Source organism: Xyrauchen texanus, chromosome 22 (genome assembly GCF_025860055.1).
Source record: "Xyrauchen texanus isolate HMW12.3.18 chromosome 22, RBS_HiC_50CHRs, whole genome shotgun sequence".
Lineage (NCBI taxonomy): Eukaryota > Metazoa > Chordata > Actinopteri > Cypriniformes > Catostomidae > Xyrauchen > Xyrauchen texanus.
In genome coordinates this window covers 16574715-16596902 of record NC_068297.1, presented here as the reverse complement: position 1 = coordinate 16596902, position 22188 = coordinate 16574715, and the positions used below count along the sequence as shown (strand labels likewise).

At 41.9% G+C, this 22188-nt stretch overlaps 1 protein-coding gene across 1 annotated transcript in view; it reads right to left on the bottom strand.

The window, feature by feature from the left end:
* The window catches only part of LOC127662660 (beta/gamma crystallin domain-containing protein 1-like), a 60317-nt gene extending 45302 nt beyond the window's left edge, over window positions 1-15015 (bottom strand). The window contains exon 1 of the mRNA XM_052153948.1: window positions 14663-15015. Coding sequence (XP_052009908.1) covers window positions 14663-14994 — 332 coding nt within the window. The 5' untranslated portion in view covers window positions 14995-15015. The remainder of the gene's footprint in view (window positions 1-14662) is intronic.
* Window positions 15016-22188: the final 7173 nt, after the last annotated feature.

Here is a 22188-nt window from a genome sequence, read left to right as displayed (position 1 = left end):
AAAAAGAGGAGTGAAAGTCAAGCTGTATAACTACAAGGACATAATAAAGAGGTTTAAGAATGATGCTTAAATTGTTGAAAAACAATGACAATACAAGCAAACAAGTTACATCAACTTCTGCACAATTGAAATTGTACTGTTTTAGAAATAAGCGATAACGTTAGTTAGTCGTTATTGCAAAATAAACTCTGACAAGACTTGTATGATCAGGTGTTGTTATCACCCTGAAGGAGAACTAGCTGGCTGTACATTATCCTGCTTATAACATGGCCACTTCCTATATTATTACGTGGCTATATAATAATTTAAAAAAAATGGACATAAAATATTGATTTGAATTTAAATGATCTTTATTATGTGAGAAGAAAGATACTGCATAGTGATACGAGTGACATGAAACTAGCACAGCTACATGTATGTAGGAAAACAGTTGTCTGGTCAATTATCAATAATTCGTTTTCTGTACTGTATACACACACACACACACACACACACACACACACATATATATATATATATATATATACAGTTGAAGTTTACATACACCTTAGCTTTGTGACGGCCACCTTGACTTTGTTGTCCTTAAGCCATTTTGCCACAACTTTGTAGGTATGCTTTGGGGTCATTGTCCATTTGGAAGACCATTTGAGACCAAGCTTTAACTTCCTGGCTGATGTCTTGAGATGTTGCTTCAATATATCCACATAATTTTCCTTGCTCATGATACAATCTATTTTGTGCAGTGCACCAGTCCCTCCTGCAGCAAAGCACCCCCACAACATGATGCTGCCACCGCATGCTTCACAGTTGGGATGGTGTTCTTTGGCTTGCAAGCCTCACCCTTTTTCCTCCAAACATAATGATGGTCATTATGGCCAAACAGTTCAATTTTTATTTCATCAGACTAGAGGAAATTTCTTCAAAAATCTTTGTCCCCAAGTGCACTTGCAAAATTTAGTCTGGCTTGTTATGGCGGTTTTGGAGCAGTAGCTTCTTCCTTGCCGAGCAGCCTTTCAGGTTATTTCGATATAGGACTCGTTTTACTGTGGATATAGATACTTGTCTACCTGTTTCCTTCAGCAACTTCACAAGGTCCTTTGCTGTTGTTTTGCGATTGATTTGCACTTTTCGCACCAAACCATGTTATCTCTAGGAGACTGAATGCGTCTCCTTCCTGAGCAGTATGATGGCTGCATGGTTCCATGGTGTTACTTGCATACTATTGTTTGTACAGATTAACATGGTAACTTCCGGCGTTTGGAAATTGCTCCCAAGAATGAACCAGACTTGGGAGGGCCACAATATTTTTCTGAGGTCTTTGCTGATTTCTTTTGATTTTCCCATATTGTCAAGCAAGAGTTTGAAGGCAGGCCTTAAAATACATCGACAGGTACACCTCCAATTCAGTACACCTCCTATCAGAAGCTAATTGGCTATTTATCTAAATAATTGTCTGGAATTTTCCAAGCTGCTTAAAGGCACAGTTAACTTAGTGTATGTAAACTTCTGACCCACTGGAATTGTGATATAGTCAATTAAAAGATAAACAATCTGTCTGTAAACAATTGTTGGAAAAATTACTTTTATCATGCACAAAGTAGATGTCCTAAATGACTTGCCAAAACTATAGTTTGCTAATATTAAATCTGTGGAGTGGTTAAAAAAAGAGTTTTGATGACTTCAACCTATCTGTATGTAAACTTTTGACTTCATCTGTATACACACACACACACACACACACACACACACACACACACACACACACACACACACTGGTGGCCAAAAGTTTGGATTAATGTTTCGTTTTTGCTGTTTTGTAAGAAAATTGGAAATTTAATTCATCAAAGTGGCATTCAAACTGATCACAAAGTATAGTCAGGACATTACTGATAAAAAAAAAACAGCACCATCACTATTTGAAAAATTTAATTTTTGATCAAATCTAGTCAGGCTCACACAGCCAACACCTTATCCTTGAGAAATAATGCTAAATTGCTAATTTGGTTATAGAAAATCACTTGCCATTATATCAACACAACTGAAAGCTATTTGGTTCGTTAAATGAAGCTTAAGACAAATGCTTTTGTGAACATCTTAAGTGCCTAAAACCTTTGCACAGTACTGAGATATATATATACACGCACACACACACACACACACACACACACACACACACACAAGTCAGCTGGCACTAAATCGGCCTATCGAGTGCCGTTTATTTTTTTGTGTTACCTTGGCAGTACTAAATCTAAAGCAGAAACTTGAGAACATCTGGCAAGAAACCCTGAAAGGTTTACAACATTAACTGGATACAAACACAAAGAAGCTCTCACCAAAAACTAAGATTACTATGCCGACTGCGTCATAAAACACTTAAGCTATAAAACAATGGAAGGACTTTAATGGAAAGAGAACAACTGAACAGAAGACTAACTTGCAAGCTAAAAATTAATCTATGGACTGTTGGAGAGTGGAACATGTCAATTCTATTTCTGCATTACAAACAACTGTTCAGTGTTGTATTTCCAGATGTTTGCCAACCACACTGAGTCACAAACCATTCACTGCTCGTCCAGAATTTTCTAATATGTGCCAGTTTTAGAGTTAAGAAAGCCATGGTTTCAATTATTTAGTACTAAGATCCAATCCATGTAACTTGCACCAAATGATACAAAAAGATTATATTCCACTCTCTTAATATTTCCCTATATTTGTTGACAGTTTATTACACTCTGTTGATGGGTCTCAGAGCGTGTGTGTTTGCATTGTTTATGTCATGACAACAATATAGCAAGTTCCCTGTCATCATCATGAGGAGCTGGATTTCTTTCAAACCTCACCTGCCCCGCAACACACACACACACACACACACACACACACACACACACACACACACACACACACACACACTCATGTTGTGTTTCCATGTTTTATGGGGACTTTCCATAGACATAATGGTTTTTATACTGTACAAACTTTATATTCTATCCCCTAAACCTAACCCTACCCCTAAACCTAACCCTCACAGAAAACTTTCTGCATTTTTACATTTTCAAAAAACATAATTTAGTATGATTTATAAGCTGTTTTCCTCATGGGGACCGACAAAATGTCCCCACAAGGTCAAAAATTTCGGGTTTTACTATCCTTATGGGGACATTTGGTCCCCACAAAGTGATAAATACACGCTCACACATACACACACACACACACACACACACACACACACACACAGACACACATATGCCCTGCCCTCGGGCCTCTTTAAATGTGGAGCTCACAGAAGGCTCTTTCTCATTTCCAACTGTTCAGTATTTCCACACAGTTTTGATCTTAAACAGTTTGGTGTAGACTTATGGGTCAATGACATATTACACCCCAAATTAAAATGAGAAACCTTTTATAAACCTAGTTTTAAAACACTTGTGTCATATTCTCAAAAATGTAATCTTTCATTTCTGAAAAACCTTTTTAGCATTTAAAAAAAAATATATAAAATAATAATAATATATATATATTTTTTACATATAAAAATGTGATATGGTGATATATATATATATATATATATATATATATATATATATATATATATATATATATATCACATATATTTATATATATATATATATATATATATATATATATATATATATATATATATATATATATATATTATATATCAAACTTTCAAATTGTCATGTGGTGTAACCATTAAGTAAAAAGTATTATAATACTTTGCACCTTGAATACATGAGAGTATAAACAATTTATTCATTAATTTTCAAAAAGTTGTCAAACTAATTTATCAAGGAAATATTTTTTTCATAAATACTATGAATTTTTGAGTCAAAATATCAATAATTTTGATCAGGGTTACACCACATGAACAAAATGTGCCTTTTCATAAACATGTCAAAATAAATGGTCTGCACTTATATTCAAAGCACTTTACACTGTGACACATTCACCCATTCATACACCAATCGCAGCAGAGCTGCCATGCAAGACACTAGCCTGCCATTAGGAGCAACTTGGGGTTCAGTGTCTTGCCTAAGGACACTTCGGCATGTGGAGCCATGTGGGCCGAGATTTGAACCACCAATCCTGCGATTAGTGGCCGACCCTCTCTACCAACTGAGCCAAACATCTGTTGACTGCTGGAGTTCCAATCTATGCTAAATAAGTCTCAGTACCAATGTTTATCTAAGCAAACTAAATACTGTTGGTTACACCCAAAGATTTGGATGTCCCTGGACACCACATCACAATTGTTTACTTTAAGCCCCAGAAAAAATATCAATATGACTTTAAACTCAGTAACTGACAAATGTTCATCATAGAAGGGTGTATTCAAGTAAATGGTTTGTGTAAATTACATTTTATATGTATTTTTTATTTAAAAGATCAAGACAAAAAAAGAGCGTCACTTCATTGACCCTAAGTATGGCCATGATAAGCACCTGTTGCCCTTGTGAAGTGCGTGAAACATTTGAAAACATGTGGCGTAAGTTCCACGTCTAGGCGCATTTCTGAACTTGAGAAAAGGCCAATGAGAAATTGGCAGACAGAATTTGCATGTCCAGCCCCCGGACATTCAGGTATAAAGGGAGGGAAATGCGTCTGTTCATTCAGAAAATTTCTTCGGAGCCGACCGGTTGTGTGAGCAGCAAGCTGCGATTCACAAAACTGTTCACCTCATCTCTAAGAGCGTATGCTGTTGGATCTACGGCGCATATCAGTGGCTTTCTCCTTCTCTGCACGGCAGTGCAGCTTTGCGACTGGGCGCTTCGAAACTGCTGTCTAAAAAAGAATATTGTAAAAGAGTTTGATTCTCTAAAAGAGCAATACACAGCGGCATTGAATGTCCTTTTCAGGACGCGTCTTTATAAAGATGCCCTTCCGCCCCTGTGTAGTTCCTGGATGCGGTCGAGTTCTCTCCGCTCCTGACAGTCACAGGCGCTGTCTCGTGTGTCTGGGCCATGATCACACCGAGGCAGCGTTTGTGGATGGTTGTGTTCTCACTGCGAGAACTTTACCATGGCAACGTTGCGGTCGAGGCTTTCCTTCCTAAAAAGGAACGCCACTCCAGCCGCCCCCCGTGTCGCGGGATTGAGGAGGACCCAACTAGCGATGGAGGCGATTTGGGGATGGCAGCGGGCTCGGTTTCGCCGGGTACATCCCCACGAACCACCCGCCCCCGACGTGCTCATTGACTTCCGGTGACAGCGGCTCGCCTCACGGCCAGTCTGCCTATCCTCTTGAGCCCCCTGAGCTGGATGATGAACTCGCCGCTGCATCGGAGAGTGTTCCGGCATCTGACACGGAAGACTCGATTGGGCTGCCACCCTCGGGTCAGCAAGCCCAGTCAGAGGCTGACGCCCAGGTGGCCGACATGCTTGCCTGGGCTGCCGTCAGCGTGGGGTTGGACTGGAACCCTCCGTCCTCCCCACAGCCTTTGCGGCTGGATGATTGGTTCCTCGGGTCTGGGTGCCACTCACAGCCACGCCCCCCCCCGTAATCGATCCCCTCGCTCATCCGCTCTCATTACCCTCGATGGTGCAGCAGTCCACGGGTACTCGGCGGTCCCCCAGGTGGACAGAGCGGTTGCGATCCACCTGTGTCCTGGCGATCCACCTGTGTCCTGGGAATGCCACCACCTGGCAGAATCGCCCGGTGCTCCCCTCCAGGGCCTGTAGGATGACGTCGTCACTGACCTCCAAATCCTACAGTGCCGCTGGACAGGCCGCTTCCTCCTTGCATGCCATGGACTCCTGCAAGTCCACCAGGCCAAGGCACTTAAAGATCTGCACTTGGGTAGTCCTGACCCCGACGTGTTGCAGGAACTGCGCTCAGTGACTGACCTCACCCTCAGGGCCACGAAGGTCACAGCACGGACAGTCGGGCAGTCGATGGCCACCCTCGTGGTTCATTAACGACATCTGTGGCTGAACCTGGTTGAGATGCGGGAAGTGGACAAAGCACACTTCAATGCCCCTGTCTCCCAGTTCTGTCTCTTCGGTGACACCGTTCTCAGCGGTGAAGAAGCAGACGGAGGCCATCTCTCATATCATTCCCCATCGCGCCACCAGCACGGGCCATGCTCCATCTGCCCACCAAGGGCGTCCTCCTGTGGCTTCCAGAAAACGTGCAGCTCCGCCTCAACCTGGGCCCCGCTCTCAGCCCCAGCGCAGAGCGCCCGGCAGGAAGCGTACACCCTCCGTCTAACGAACATCCTCCAGGACCCGGAAGGATCCCAAGCGTTCCTGAGACGGACGACCCAGAGATTGAGACATTTGCTCCGGAGCTGGTAAGCAGACCACTCCATCCCTCGTGGAGGGCCGGGAGGAGAATCCTCAGTTCAGTTTGTTTTCTTTGCCGCACCCCCTTCTGGCTGCGGTACCCACATTCTCAATAAAGGGCAATTTCCTCTTTCTCTGGGTCACCTGGCCCGCAAATGCCATTCTCACAGCACCCCGGTGCCACACCTCAACAGTCCAGGCACATCGGACGTGGACCTCCCGACTCCAGACCCACGACTGTTTCTAGAGAACGCCTCCATGGGTCCTCCTCCTCGGTCACTAACCCGTCCCCTACCGGGAGTGCGGAGCAAGGTAAGTGCTTCAAGTCTTCCCTCAGCACCAGAGCCTCGGGATGCGCTTTTGTCTCCTGACGCTGTGTTACCTGCTCAGTCCCGCTGTTAAGCCCCGCCAGGTACGTCAAAAACGATCGTCCCCTTAGTGCCCCTAGCACGGAGCTTGGATGTGTGAATTTCACTTCCCAATCTGTCATGCTGGCTGGCCAGGACCATCCGACTCGGTTATGCAATTCAGTTTGCCAGGCCTCCGCCCCTTCGGGGCGTCTGCTTTACCACAGTGCACGGCAAAGACGCCAAGTCCCTGCACGCGGAAATCACAACTCTCTTACTCAAAGACGCGATAGAGCCTGTCCCTCCAGCCCAGATAAAGAAGGGTTTCTACAGCCCTTACTTCATCGTACCCAAGAAAGGCGGCGGCTTACGATGGATCTTAACTTGCATCCGACATCTAGATTGGTTTGCAGCGGTAGACACGAAGGACGCGTACTTCCACGTCTCAATCTTGCCTTGACATCGACCCTTTTTACGGTTCGTGTTCGATGGCCAGGCGAATCAGTACAAGGTCCTCCCCTTCAGCATGTCCCTGTCCCCTCGCGACTTTATGAAGGTCGCAGAGGCAGCCCTTGCCATGCTTCGGGAAGCAGGCATTTGCATACTCAACTATCTCAACGACTGGCTCATCCTGGCCCACTCTCAAGAGTTACTGTGCATCCACAGGGACCAGGGGCTCAGGCACCTCAGCTGCTATGGGCTTCAGGTCAACTGGGAAAAGAGCGGTTCAGAGCATCTCTTTTCTCGGCATGGAGTTAGACTCAGTCTCAATGATAGCATGCCTCACCAACGAGCATGCGCAGTCAGTGCTGTAATGCCTCACCTTGTTTAGGCCCCCGCCTGCCGCCAGACTTTCAAACCCTGGACAGACCTCTGTTTTTACGGGCAGAAGTCCCTTTGCAGCAGGTGTCCCGACGCATTCTGGTCACCACAGATGCCTCCAAATAGGGTTGGGGCGCCGTGATGCAATGGACACACAGCCGCGGGCCTTTGGATAGGGCCCCCGTTGCGCTGGCACATCAATTGCCTAGAGTTGTTGTCTGTACTTCTTGCCCTTCAGAGATTTCTCCCGCTAGTTCCGGGCAAGCACATCTTGATCTGATCAGACAGCACCGTGACAGTAGCATACATAAATTGCCAAGGTGGCATACGCTCCTGTTACATGTCACAACTCGCCCGCCGTCTCCTCCTTTGGAGCCAGCAGTGACTCAAGTCAGTACTCTGTACTGGAATAGGTGCTCCACAGGTCCAGCCCCCATGTGGACTTGTCCCCCTGTGTGTATTTTCCACGGTACGGTCCCCTTGCGAGTGGACCCGCGTCTCCCTTGGGCAGTCCTCACTGCCCCCCTGGTCGCCGTGTTTGTAGCAACTCCTCCCTCCCAATGAGGTAGGATCTACCACTGAGCCATTCTCCACATGCAACCTAAAATCCCATATGATGTATTCCATCACTCTTTACCTCCCCCAGCCTGGGCAGGTGTGGTCTCCGCAGGGAAAGAATTTTTCAGGGTTTTCCCCCCTGAAAGAATAGGAATTGGGAAAGAACGCCTTCCCCAAAGCGTGTGATAGCGTTAAGATTACCCCAGCCATTTTAACTCCATGCGAGAAACATAGAGAGAGAAAAGGCGCAGCTGGCACGGCTTGCTCCCATGCTTGGCACGTCGCCTTGTTCCCCCCATATCGGTAATCAGAAGGTTATGACGATCTTATGGGGCGTTGGGGAAGGGTACGTACAGTCTGACACGGCCTGTCGTTTTGGCACGCAACTGCCTGCCCGCACCATTGTCAGCAGCGCACGTACATGGTTCAGCGCATGGCGTGATTATAATTGGACCCCTAGTGTTGCTTCTTCGACACAACATTGAAGTGAGTGATAGACGGAGAACATCTAGGTTACTGTTGTAACCTCCATTCCCTGATGGAGGGAACGAGACGTTGTGTCCTCCTGGCCACGGCGCTGAACTGAGCCACTGTTACGGCCGAACCTCAAATCAAATCAAATCAAATCACTTTATTGTCACACTACCATGTACACAAGTGCAACAGTAGGTGAAATTCTTGTGTGCAGTTCCGAGCAACATAGCAGTCATGACAGTGACGAGACATATACCAATTACAATAAACAACATACTTACACAAAACAATTTACAATCAAATGTACACATACTTACACAACACAATAATTATATACAATACACACAATATACAATACAATAAGGAGTAAATATATATATATATATATATATATATATATATATATATATATATATATGAAGTAGTATATTGAGGAGAATATGTTGACAGTCCAGTGTGAGATATAAGATGAATAAAGTGCAGTGCTAATTATTGATCGTGATAGATCAAGTGTTCAACAGTCTGACTGCTTGGGGAAAGAAGCTGTTATGTAGTCGGCTGGTGCGGGTCCTAATGCTGCGATACCGCCTGCCTGATGGTAGCAGTGAGAGCAACCCATGACTCGGGTGGCTGGAGTCTCTGATGATCCTCCGAGCTTTTTTCACACACCGCCTAGTGTATATGTCCTGGAGGGAGGGAAGCTCACCTCCGATGATGTTTCTGGCAGTTCGCACCACCCTTTGCAGGGCTTTGCGGTTGTGGGCGGTGCTATTGCCGTACCAGGCAGTGATGCAGCCAGTCAGGATGCTCTCTACAGTACTGGTGTAGAACCGTGTGAGGATGTGGTGGTTCATTCCAAACTTACTCAGCCGTCTCAGGAAGAAGAGGCGCTGGTGAGCCTTCTTCACAACGGCCTCAGTGTGGACGGACCATGTGAGTTCTTCAGTGATGTGGACACCGAGGAACTTGAAACTGCTGACTCTCTCTACCGGTGCTCCATTGATGGTGATGGGGCTGTGTTCTCTGTCTTTCTTCCTGAAATCCACCACAAGCTCCATGGTTTTACTGACGTTGAGGGAGAGGTTGTGCTCCTGACACCAGCGTGTCAGAGTGTGCACCTCCTCTCTGTAGGCTCTTTCATCATTGTCAGTGATCAGACCTACCACCGTCGTATCGTCAGCAAACTTAATGATGGCATTGGAGCTATGTGTTGCCACACAGTCATGTGTGTACAGGGACTACAGTAGGGGGCTGAGAACACAGCCCTGCGGGGCTCCAGTGTTGAGGGTCAGTGATGAGGAGATGTTGCTGCCCATTCTAACCACCTGACGTCTGCCTGACAGGAAATCCAGGATCCAGCTGCACAGCGAGCTGTTTAAGCCCAGAGCCCGGAGTTTCACATCAAGCTTGGAGGGCACTATGGTGTTGAATGCTGAGCTGTAGTCTACAAACAGCATTCTCACATATGTGTTCCTTTTTTCCAGATGGGAGAGAGCAGTGTGTAGTGTAGATGCAATGGCATCATCAGTGGAGCGGTTGTTGCAGTAGGCAAACTGCAATGGGTCCAAAGAGGGGGGCAGAACAGAGCAGATGTAATCTCTGATTAACCTTTCAAAGCATTTGCTGATGATGGGGGTCAGAGCAACAGGACGCCAGTCATTTAAGCAAGTGATTGTGGCTTGCTTCGGTACAGGCACAATGGTTGATGTTTTGAAGCATGTGGGGACTACAGACAGGGAGAGGGACAGAGTGAAAATGTCCGTAAAAACACCTGCCAGTTGATTCGCGCACGCTCTGATGACGTGGCCCGGAATGCCGTCTGGACCCGCGGCTTTACGGATGTCCACCCGTCGGAAGGATCGGGTTACATCCACAACAGAGACGGAGAGTGAATCAACCTCTGTAGCGTCAGCAGCGAGTGCTCTCTCCGCGAGGGCGGTGTTACTGTCCTCAAAACAAGCATAAAATGTATTAAGTTCGTCCGGGAGAGATGCAGCGGTGTTCACAGCGGAGTCTTTATTCCGTTTGTAGTCCATGATGGTATTAATTCCCTGCCACATGCTTCTAGAGTCAGTGGTGTTGAACTGACCTTCAAGTTTGTGCCTGTACTGGCGTTTGGCTTCACTGATGGTGTTACGGAGGGCATAACTGGCTTGTTTACGCTCCTCCGTGTTAGAAGAATTAAAAGCGGAGGACCGCGCATTGAGTGCCGCGCGAACCTCGCCGTTAACCCATGGTTTCTGGTTGGGGTATATCCGTATTGTTTTGGTCGGAACAACATCCTCTACACACTTCCTGATGAAACACGTTACGCTGTCAGCGTAAACCTCGATGTCGTCATCAGAGGTGGACCGGAACATCTCCCAGTCCGCGTGATCAAAACAGTCTTGTAGCGCAGAGTCTGATTGGTCCGACCAGCACTGGATCGTTCTGAGGGTGGGTGCTTCCCGTTTCAGCTTCTGCTTGTAAGCGGGCAAAAGCAGAACGGAAGAGTGGTCCGATTTGCCAAATGGGGGGCGGGGGAGAGATTTGTAGCCATCCCGGAAAGGAGAGTAACAATGATCTAAAACCCGGTCCCCTCGTGTGTTGAACTTTATGTGTTGGTGGTATTTTGGAGCGATTGTTTTGAAGTTGGCTTTGTTAAAGTCCCCGGTAACAATGAACGCAGCCTCAGGGTGCGCGGTTTCCTGCTCACTTATACTCCCATACAGTTCCCTGAGTGCCCGGTCTGTGTCGGCTTGTGGGGGGATGTACACAGCAGTGATGATGACCGCTGTGAATTCCCTCAACAGCCAGAATGGTCGACACTGAAGCATGAGATATTCCAGATCAGGAGAGCAGAAAGACTTGATGAAATGTACGTTCCTCTGATCACACCATGATTTGTTGATCATAAAACATACACCACCACCTCTGCTTTTACCGGAGAGGTCTTTCGCTCTGTCCGCTCGGTGCACGGAAAAGCCCGTGATTTCGATGGCCGAGTCTGGAATCTCCGCAGCCAGCCAGGTTTCTGTAAGGCAGATAACACAGCAATCTCTCGTCTCTCGTTGGAAAGAGATCCGCGCTCTCAGCTCGCAGAGCTTGTTGTCCAGAGACTGAACATTTGCCAGTAGTATACTGGGTAGCGGGGGTCGATTTGCACGACGTCTTACTCTGATGAGAATGCCGGCTCGTTTTCCTCTTTTCCTTCTGCGTTTCAGCAGCCGAGCAGCCCAGACAAAGGGCTCCGCCGGCGTGTTTGTAAACAGCGGGTCGGCATTAAGGAATTTGAAGTCCGGTTTTCGATGTGAAATTGTAGAACCAATGTCCAAAAGCGTTTGGCTGTCGTAAACAATAAGGCAGACAACATCCAAGACAAAAAAACAAAGAACTGTAAACAAAACAAACAATGAACCGCAGTGTTGTAACGGAGCTCGCAACGCAGCAGCCATACTCGGTGCCATCTTGAAATCTCTCATTCTAAAATGGCAGCGCTCATGAGGGCACCCCTGCCCTCATTGTCGGCTCCTCAGGCAAAATCCTGAACGAATAGATGTATTTCCCTCCCTTTATGTTGCATAGTGTCCCCTAGTGTTGCTTCTTCGACAAAACGTCTCGTTCCCTCCATCGGGGAATGGAGGTTACAACAGAAACCTAGACGTTTCATGTGAACACTAGGTAGGACAAGTAAACCTATCACAAACTCTGACATACCTGTTTTACAGTGTTTTGAGAAAACCAGCATATTTATTCGCAATGGAGAGAGAGCTCGGGCATTCTAGGTTGCCAGATTGCAGGAATAAGCGTCACCCTGGCAGCATATAACCATCTAATTGGGGGATTTCACCTAGACAAATCTGGCAACCTCACATGTCGAAATCTAATTCTGACTGTCTAATCGCCCATATTTAAAGTCTGTTATTTATCAAATGTATTAAAATTCTGTATTAAATATTTTACTTGCATGATTAGTTCTAATTAATACATGACACAATTGATCTAAAGAGGATGGTAAGGAGGGATGGTGGTTTTACAAGAGGTATGCTTTTTAGTATTTCTTGCAACAAGGGGGATGGCATCCCCACGCATCCCCCTCAACTCGAGCCCTGACGACGAGAGCTACAGTAATAAGAAGGCAGGAATCAGGTCAGAAAGGTAACAAATACTCCTTCTGTGACACTATGAATCTCCATTTCATTTCTTACAGAGATGATGAACATTATGGCCACAACATTAAAAAAGTTTTACTCCAGAAGAATTGTATTGTAATTTTGAAACATATTTATAAAATCATGACCACTCATGAGATGAGGACTCATATCAGTAAACTTATAAAAGCTGTTATTCTACATGGGGCAGGGGTGCCCTCATGAGTGCTGCCATTTTAGAATCATATGACCAGCTGAACACTACTTGCTTAATCTCAGTAACCATCGTGTTATTGGACACTTTCACTCTAGGATTAAATTAATCATGGCTGATTGTGTATAGTGTATTTCTACAATGGCATCTGTAGGTGAAAAATAATGATTTTGAATGATGCTGCATCCACACCAGTAGGTGTCACTGTCCAAGATGACATGAGCAAAAAGTTACTTAGTGCACCTTTATATACATCTCTACAATCAAAAATAATTTTTGCTTATTTTCAAAATGTCTGTTTTCGATTTCATAACAAACTTCCATAAAATTGAATTGTGTAATTGTTGACAAATTCAAATAAATATACATAAAATATTGAATACAAATATATTTCAAATAAAACATTTTATTTTGTTAAAGATTACATTTTATGGAATTTTGTTTTGAAATTTAAATGCGTGAATTATTTTTTGTGTGTGTCAACCTTAACTAAATTCAATTTGACATATTCAGTGAGCAGTATGACATGTGAAGGAAAAACAACTCAGAAATTGCTCATTAATGACATTAATGACAATAATGCCATAATGACAGTAATTGCTGGTCATTAACTCTGTGGAATGGTCCGGGAAAGAACAGGTCACAGAATTGCTTGCTATGTAGATATTTGTTTCATGTGTTACTTTTGCTTGTGCTGAATTCAAAGCCATGACACATGTGAAAATCTAAACAAAAAGCATCCAACCTGCATTTGAAATAACAGAATCCATAACAGGATATGTCATGACTAATTAACCATTAATAGTTAGTCAAGCCAAATCTCTTTGCATAAAGACAAGAGCATGTTTGAATATTTAACAAGATGTTTTCTATACCAAAACAAACAAAGCTTCCCATAAAAAGTGATTACACAAGATGGAACTAAATCAACAGTGCATGAGAACTGATGATCCTTGTCATATTCTGCTTTTGTGTCTAAGCCCTTGATTGGTGGAAGCAACAGTAGCAAACTTCACATTATGTTTTTGGACCCTGGCTCAGCAGAGTGAAATTAAACTGATTGTGGTAAGCAGCACAACATCTTAAAACAAGAACACAGTGCAGGCTGATCAGGCTGGTCTTTCCTCTTTTGTATAGCATAATCCTGAAAATGCATACATGTGATTATAGCCTTATACTAAACTGGCATGTTTAGAAGATAAACACATTATGTTTATCTTCATTAATATATCATCAGAAATTCCCATTGTTCTCATTGGTGATTCTAATTAGATTCTATCATTTTTATTTTTTAAATCAACATAAATTTAATTACATATAAATTAATTTACCATTTAAATATATTTTTTCATATTTCAGATTGAGAATTAGATTTTTTTTTTCATCATAGTCATGAGGGAAATCCTAAAAACAAATCTTATATTATTTCTTCTTTTGATTGTTGGGTATATTATAACTGGATTAGTCTCATTCATTCCATAGCTTGCCTATATATACGATTAAGGGGATACATGACTTTTCGACTTGTACAGGCCTACTTACACTATACTATCTGTGAAACATTAAATATTGTAACAATGTTTGACTTATTAATTAAAGTTATTAAAGGTATTAGTGTTACAAAATCATTGGTAAAAAAAAAAAAAAAAAAAAACTTTACTTAAATAATAGGCATATTAATTATTAATGAATAGATATAAGGAGAGATGCCAACATGTGGCACATAGATTAGGCCTATACGTTGTGATTCATAATCAATAAATTCCCATGCCAGAATATATGGGGAAAGAGCAGAAGATATGAGAAAAGATCACTCACGTGTGGTTGAATCCAGATTCCAGATCTCCGGTGCTGCTGAGAAATTGCAGATCTTTATCCTTAGACTTCTTTTTGGACCGCCAGGACGGGAAACGCCTCTTCGTCTTTTCGCTGGAGCTGGTGGGCTGCGAATTCGGGTATAAGGGGGCATCTCTAGGGCTGCGGAGCTCGTGGTTCAACGGTACAGTCATGGAGGAACCTGTGAAACTCGCGCGCTCGTCTGTGGGTGAAGTCAACAACAGGCTCTCCCTTCTCTCAGCATCCCTGTTATCCTTATCCTTCTTTGACTTCACAAAAAGCTTCTTGATTTTAGACGACTTTGAAATACTCATGACTGAGTTATTTCACTTTATGCAAAATGACGTCTAACAGAAATGTCCAAACTCAGAAAGTTTGATGTGCGCACGCTTTGTTTGGCGCGCGCTGTGGACTCTGGATTCTTCACGCGCTTCTGAAGTACATAGAGGCGTGTTAAGGCGGAGCGCAGAGTTTATCGTTGAACTTAGCATATATTTTTCGTTGTTTTAAGGTTCCTCTGTAAAAACAGAATCCGGTCTGAGAAGGAAAATCTCACAGCATTTTTTATTAAACTACACACACACACACACACACACACACACACACACACACACACACACACACACGTAGTGTTTCCATGTTTTATGGGGACTTTCCATAGACATAATGGTTTTTATACTGTACAAACTTTATATTCTATCCCTTAAACCTAACCCTACCCCTAAACCTAACCTTTCTGCATTTTTACATTTTCAAAAAACATAATTTAGTGTGATTTATAAGCTGTTTTCCTCATGGGGACCGACAAAATGTCCCCACAAGGTCAAAAATGTCGGGTTTTACTATCCTTATGGGGACATTTGGTCCCCACAAAGTGATAAATACACGCTCTCTCTCTCTCACACACACACACACACACACACACATACGTCCTTGAGCATGGCACTTAACTCCAGGGTACTCCGGGGGGGATTGTCCCTGTAATAAGTGCACTGTAAGTCGCTTTGGATAAAAGCGTCTGCCAAATGCATAAATGTAAATGTATATCTTCAGCTTTAGTGTGTAAATAAGATATATAAATGTTAGACTCTGAAATATTACTTTTGCAAATTGAAAAGATTACAATAGAAGAACAGGGAGCCCTGCAACAGATGTCAAGGCCCCCACAAAGCCCTCCACTGAATATTGAGTCAGTCTGAGATTGCATAGAGACAGAAGCAACTGAGACAGCCTAAATAGAACTGTGGCGAATTCTCCAAGAAGCTTGGAACATCCTATCTGCCAACAACCAAGAAAAACTGTGTCCAGGTTTACCTAGGAAAATTGGTGCTGTTTTAAAGGCAAAGTTGGCCACACCGAATATATTGATTTAGCTTTTTTATGTTTACTGTACTTTAAGTAAGTGATAAATGAAAAATATTTATGTCATTATTTTTTAAGGCATCCTCACTATGCAACATTTTTCAAAAGTGCCTAAAACATTTGCACATTATTATATATTGTGGCAGGGCGGAGGGCGGGGCCGGGTCGTGATTATAAACACCCGGTCCCTTATCAGGCTAATTAAGCTTCCGAGAGGGATATAGGCCGATGACAGACGGTGGTGCGACGAGAGAGATATAGTTTACAGACATGTCCGTCATGTGTGTTTGTGTCTGCTTAAGTTTTATATAAAAAAATATAATTTATATTCTCACCTCCTCCATTGACTCCTTTACATATATATATATAAACATTGAAATGTAACCTATATAGCTACTCTATTCTGGATAAATGGAAAAAGGATACAGTGCCTCCTGGTGTGAAAAATATGGCAACAGCTGCATCTGAAATGGGGGAATCAAACTGAGGTGGTTTGCCTGGTGGCAGTCTAATACAGAGAACAATGGGTCAAAGATGAAAATACAGTGTAACTAGGGGCCTAATTTGTCAACTTACACTATTGAGTAACACATTTAGATAATACTTATTCAAAATAAACTCTTTAGAAAAGGGTGCTCCATTTATCACACCTGGCATTTCATAACATATCAAGTGTCCTAAAAAATATATATATATATATATATAAAAATCACAGAAGTTGCTGCCTGCACTGAATGACAGTCCAAAAAAAAGAAAAAAAAAAACATTTAATCTTATCACTTGGCTCGACACCACGGAGACTCACAGCACGTGGAGGCTCATGCTACTCTCCACAATCCAGGCACAATGTACCACGCACCCCATTGAGAGCAAGAACCACTAATCGCGACCACAAGGAGGTTACACCATGTGACTCTACCCTCCCTAACAACCGGGCCATGCGCATTCAGCATTAAACTCGGTGATAATTATTAAATATCCTGTTTAGCTTAATGTATCTCCTAAATAAGCATAATAAAAATTATTTCAGTATTTGCAAGGGATTATTATTTTGAAATTCCTTATTCTTTTTTCCACCTTTTTGTTCAGCAATTAATTCAGCTTGGAATTAGGTCAAATAAAATTGATTTGTAGATAATTCAATTCAAATTCAAAATGGTTTTTTGGGGGGTCGTGGGTGTTGAGATCATAAATATTGATTGATGAAAAAAATTTCACACGGAAGTTCACACCTGTCTACATTGCTAGCAATTTGCTTGTTTTAGTAATCTTTTCTTTCTTTTTTGTGCTGTATCAAAGAAAAGATTAATATAATTTGAATTTCTTTTCATCACTGATGTATCTGTAAAATGACATGACTGTGTCAGCAGACTAGCAAAAAGAAAACACACACTAAATTATTTACTGCCATCAAGTTGTCCCTCATTGTGTTTTTTCCCCCAGTAGAATCTTAACACAATATTTTTTTTCGAGAACCCAAACGCTGCTCTTTTCCATACAAAAACAGTTTATATTGAGCACAACTGTCAAGGTCCAAAGTCAGACAAAACAAACGTTATTAATATACCATAAAAGTAGTCCATACAACACAAATCAGTTTTGTGGCCCTGAAGGCTTGGAATAAAATGCATGAGTCATATGGACTGTCTTTATTCTGTACTTTTAATAGTGCTTTATAGTGTTTGTCCATTTTGTAGCTTGTCAGCTCTTGCTCACTCTAAACTGTTATTCTATGGAATAGAGCTGCTTAAAATATCTATTTTAATGTTCCAAGAAAAAGTAACAACATGTGGGTTTTTAACAACATAGGGGTGAGTAAGTGAGTGAGTAAAAGTACATTTTCTGTTTTTAGGTGGACTAATTTAACTTGTGTCTCATCCTCTTGTGTCTCTTTTAAAAGAAGGCTCTTAGGAGATGCTGTACAAAATTCAGAATTAATTAAAGACATAAATAAATTATTTAGAAAATCTTAAATTGATTTAAAATTATTTCCTAATCAAATTTGCATTAATAATATATGACATTGCCTTGACACAACCTAAAAATTCAATTGAAGCCACAAGTCACAGGTCTTACCAGTTCTAATCTGAAGCTGATAACACTCTACTTTGAGTTATAGATCATTTTCGAAGACAATATTAAGTGAATTTTCAAAAAAGGCACTTCAGCAATGTACCAGATTACCACATTCATTCAATTCCTTTACAAAATACACATACATATTCACTCTTTGTCTTAAGCCTTATATGCTGAAAACAGCTCTGTTAATATTTTCACATTCAAAATTATGAATGACATACAAATCACGGACTGTACATGACATATTGTAAATTAAAATGGCAAAATTCACAGGAATGTCTGAAGGAAAAATTATTATTTTTCATAAAATTACTCCAGATGACTCTGGTGGTTAAATCCATAGCTTCTGAGATATGATCAATATTTTTATTTATTTTTTTACTATAAATTCTCCTCCCTGCTCAGTCAGTTTCCACTTTACTTTCACTTTCAGATTTTGGAGTTTAAAAAATTTGGCACCCATTCGCTTGCATTGTGAGGACCTACAGAGCTGTGATATTCTTCTAAAAATCTTAATTTGTGTTCTACAGAAGAAAGAAAGTCATACACATCTAAGATGGCATGATGATGAGTAAATCATAAGAGGATTTTAATTTTTGGGTGAACTATCCCTTTAAACTCTTACAATGATATGAGCTATACATGCATGTTATAATGAAACAATAACAGCCAGTATTCAAGTATAAAATGTGTGTCTTCTGAAAATGCTGTTTGTTGAAACCAATCCCTGCAGGAAAATCCAGCTTAAGCCGGTAGCTAAAGACCAGTCTGGACCAGCTCATGACCAGCTAGAATCTAAGCGCTGTCCCAAAACACAGCTACTAGCTTAAGCTGGATTTTCCAGCAGGGATTGCCCTATTACTGTGAAATCTTTTACTGTGAAGACCATTTATTGTAATTAGTGTTTGTTTATTATTATAGTGGTTATTATCATAGACAATGTTTATTTGGATAGAAGTGTTTCCTATCCACAGTTTACCTGAGCAAACACTGGGCTGTGCCATGATGATTCTAAAGGGGCTTTTCCACTGCAAGGCACAACTTGACTCAACTCAACTCTGCTTGCTTTTTTGGGGTTTTCCACTGTGGATAGTACCTGGTACCTGATACATTTTTTAGCACCACCTCGGTCAAGGTTCCAAGCGAGCCGAGCCTAAATGTGACGTAAAATCCTGCAGATCACTGATTGGTCAGGGAGAATCGTCAAAACCAGCATCACTGGATTTCCAACACGCGACATCGCTAGTTTTAAAGTTAGCAACAGCGATAACAGTATCATTTGTTCATGCGAATTTCGAATTGTGAAAAAATAAATGGTTGTGCACAAAACCATGCCGTGGTCAATAAACGAGGTGCAGACGGTCCACTCGTTAGCGATGAGCGAAACAAAAAAGTCTCTCAGGGAGTGTCTCAGTTGTTGGGCTACCACCGGACTTACCAACAGTGGAGGGAAAACTTAAGTGACTACAGAACCATCAAGGAAAAGTGGAAGTGGTTCAACCATATGGATGCCATCTAAACTGACGAGCATTGGGATGGAGAGTGCCCTGGACGCAACCACAATGGAGGATGGTACATTTTGTTACGTTAATTCTATAATCTGCTTGAAAGCTTCACTTTATTTAGTTGAACAGCTACTTCTAAAACAACCAGGACAATTTAACTGTTACACTTGTGTAAAATCACCATGCACCAACTGCTTTATGCAGCACACTGAGCTAGTAGCTAACAGCTAGCGGTTGTGTTATTGTTTTCAATAGTCAGTTTGTGTCATGTTTAAGATGATGTCACGGCAGTAGAGGTGGCACAACTATGACGATCAGCCTATAATCCCACCCATGTTGAGGTGGCACTAAACTGCAGTGGAAAGTAAGCTCAGAAAAGTAAAGCGAGTTGAGCTGAGTCAAACCGTAACGTGCAGTGGAAAAGTGCCATAATTGCCTGCTTTTGGTTTCTTAAAACCGAGATGACTTCAAAATTACCAAAACAAGAGATCCAGAGGAGAACCACAACCATTTATCAACCATGGTTCTTGAAGAAAAATCCCTTTCATAAGAAGAATTGACCTCTGAGCCAAAATAGCCCGCAAAACTAGCCCAGGAGCGACTGCCTCTCCAATGACGCACTGTGAATGACGCAACCTAATCGGGTCCCCCTTCAACCTTAAATTACTTATGTATTTGTACATATCAAAATATTTTGCAGTGAACGTAAAATATATTGTTTCTTTACTTATAATCAGCAACATAAAATCAATAGTTTTACATATTCTCATTGTTTTTTTATTTAATTACACCATTCACAATGCTTCATGGGATTGTAGATCATGACCTCATGAAAGACGGTAAGTACGCAATCTAGTACCTTTGTCTTTTTTACAGATTTTCAAATATTTTTTTGCTTCCAGAAAAAGTTTGTAATGTTGTAATGCACCTCAGAGCTGGTTGCTTTGGTTCATGGCTTACAACTCTTTTATGGAGGATTTTATGAAAAGCCTATGCAAAAAAATGAATGGGAAAAATACTACATCTGGAACCCAGATGGGTGAAAAAGTGGGTGGGCACAATCTCCACCAGTTAAGGGGTTGACCAATAGGGATGTTACCTGGTTGCCATGGTTGTGTGGGAAGAAGGAAGATCAATTATGGTTAAGTAGATCGTAGATCGTTACATGGATGAGATAACATTTAATCTGTGCCATAATATTGTGTTCCAATGTTGTGTGGCTGATAATAAACATTGATACCTGAAGAGAACTTGGTTGTGGACCCCATTTATTCCATGCCTCCAACACCATCATACATTAACAGGGCCGTAGTGGGATCCATATTCAGCCATGACAAATGACATGGCAAAGTTTAATGTTGAGTGTATTTTAAAGTGTACTAAGGCAAATTATAATACTATAGAACTGTACATAAATATTTTAAGATGTAAAGACTGATAATTCAAATGTTCAGATCTTTGTATTTTAGACATTTTAATTAACATTAAACATTAACAGATTCAGTGAAAATATGTGCAGCAATGAAATGCTCAAGAAATTAACTGAAGGTTTAATGTTTGTCTTTAAATTTTTACATTCCATAAAAAAAGCCAAATTCCAACAATAAGAGTAAAAAAACATTCCAGAAAATGATGTCAAGCCTTTAGTCAATAAGCTTCTGATAGGAGGTGTACTGAATTGGAGGTGCACCTGTGGATGTGGATGAAATCAAGAAAAACAAAAACGCTCAGGAAGGTAAAACAAGTCCTATATCGACAGGAAGAATCCACTGGTCCAAAACTGCCATAACAAATCCAGACTACAGTTTGCAAGTGCACATGGGTACAGAGATCTTTCTTTTTGAAGAAATTTCCTCTGGTTTGATTAAACAAATGTAACTGTTTGACCATAATGACCATCGTTATGTTTGGAGGAAAAAGGGTGAGGCTTGCAAGTCGAAGAACACCATCCCAACTGTGAAGCATGGGGGTGGCAGCATCATGTTGTGGGGGTGCTTTGCTGCAGGAGGGACTGTTGCAATTCACAATATAGATGGGATCATGAGGAAGGAAATTTATGTGGATGTATTGAAGCAACATCTCAAGACATCAGCCAAGAAGTTAAAGCTTGGTCTGGTCTCAAATGGACAATGACCCAAAGCATACCTTCAAAGTTGTGGCAAAATGTTTTAAGGACAACAAAGTCAAGGTATTGGAGTGGCCATCACAAAGCCCTGACTTCACTCCGATAAAAAATTTGTGGGCAGAACTGAAGAAGCGTGTGTGAGCAAGGAGGCCTACAAACCTGACTCAGTTACACCAATTCTGTCTGGAGGAATGGGCCAAAATTCCAGCAATTTATTGTGAGAAGCTTGTGGAAGGCTATGCAAAACATTTGACCCAAGTTTAAAAGCAATGCTACTAAATACTAACAAAGTGTATGTAAACTTCTGACCCACTGGGAATGTGATGAAAGAAATAAAAGCTGAAATAATTCATTCTCTCTACTAACATTCTGACATTTCACATTCTTAAAATAAAGTAGCGATCCTATCTGACATAAGACAGGGAATTTTTTTACGA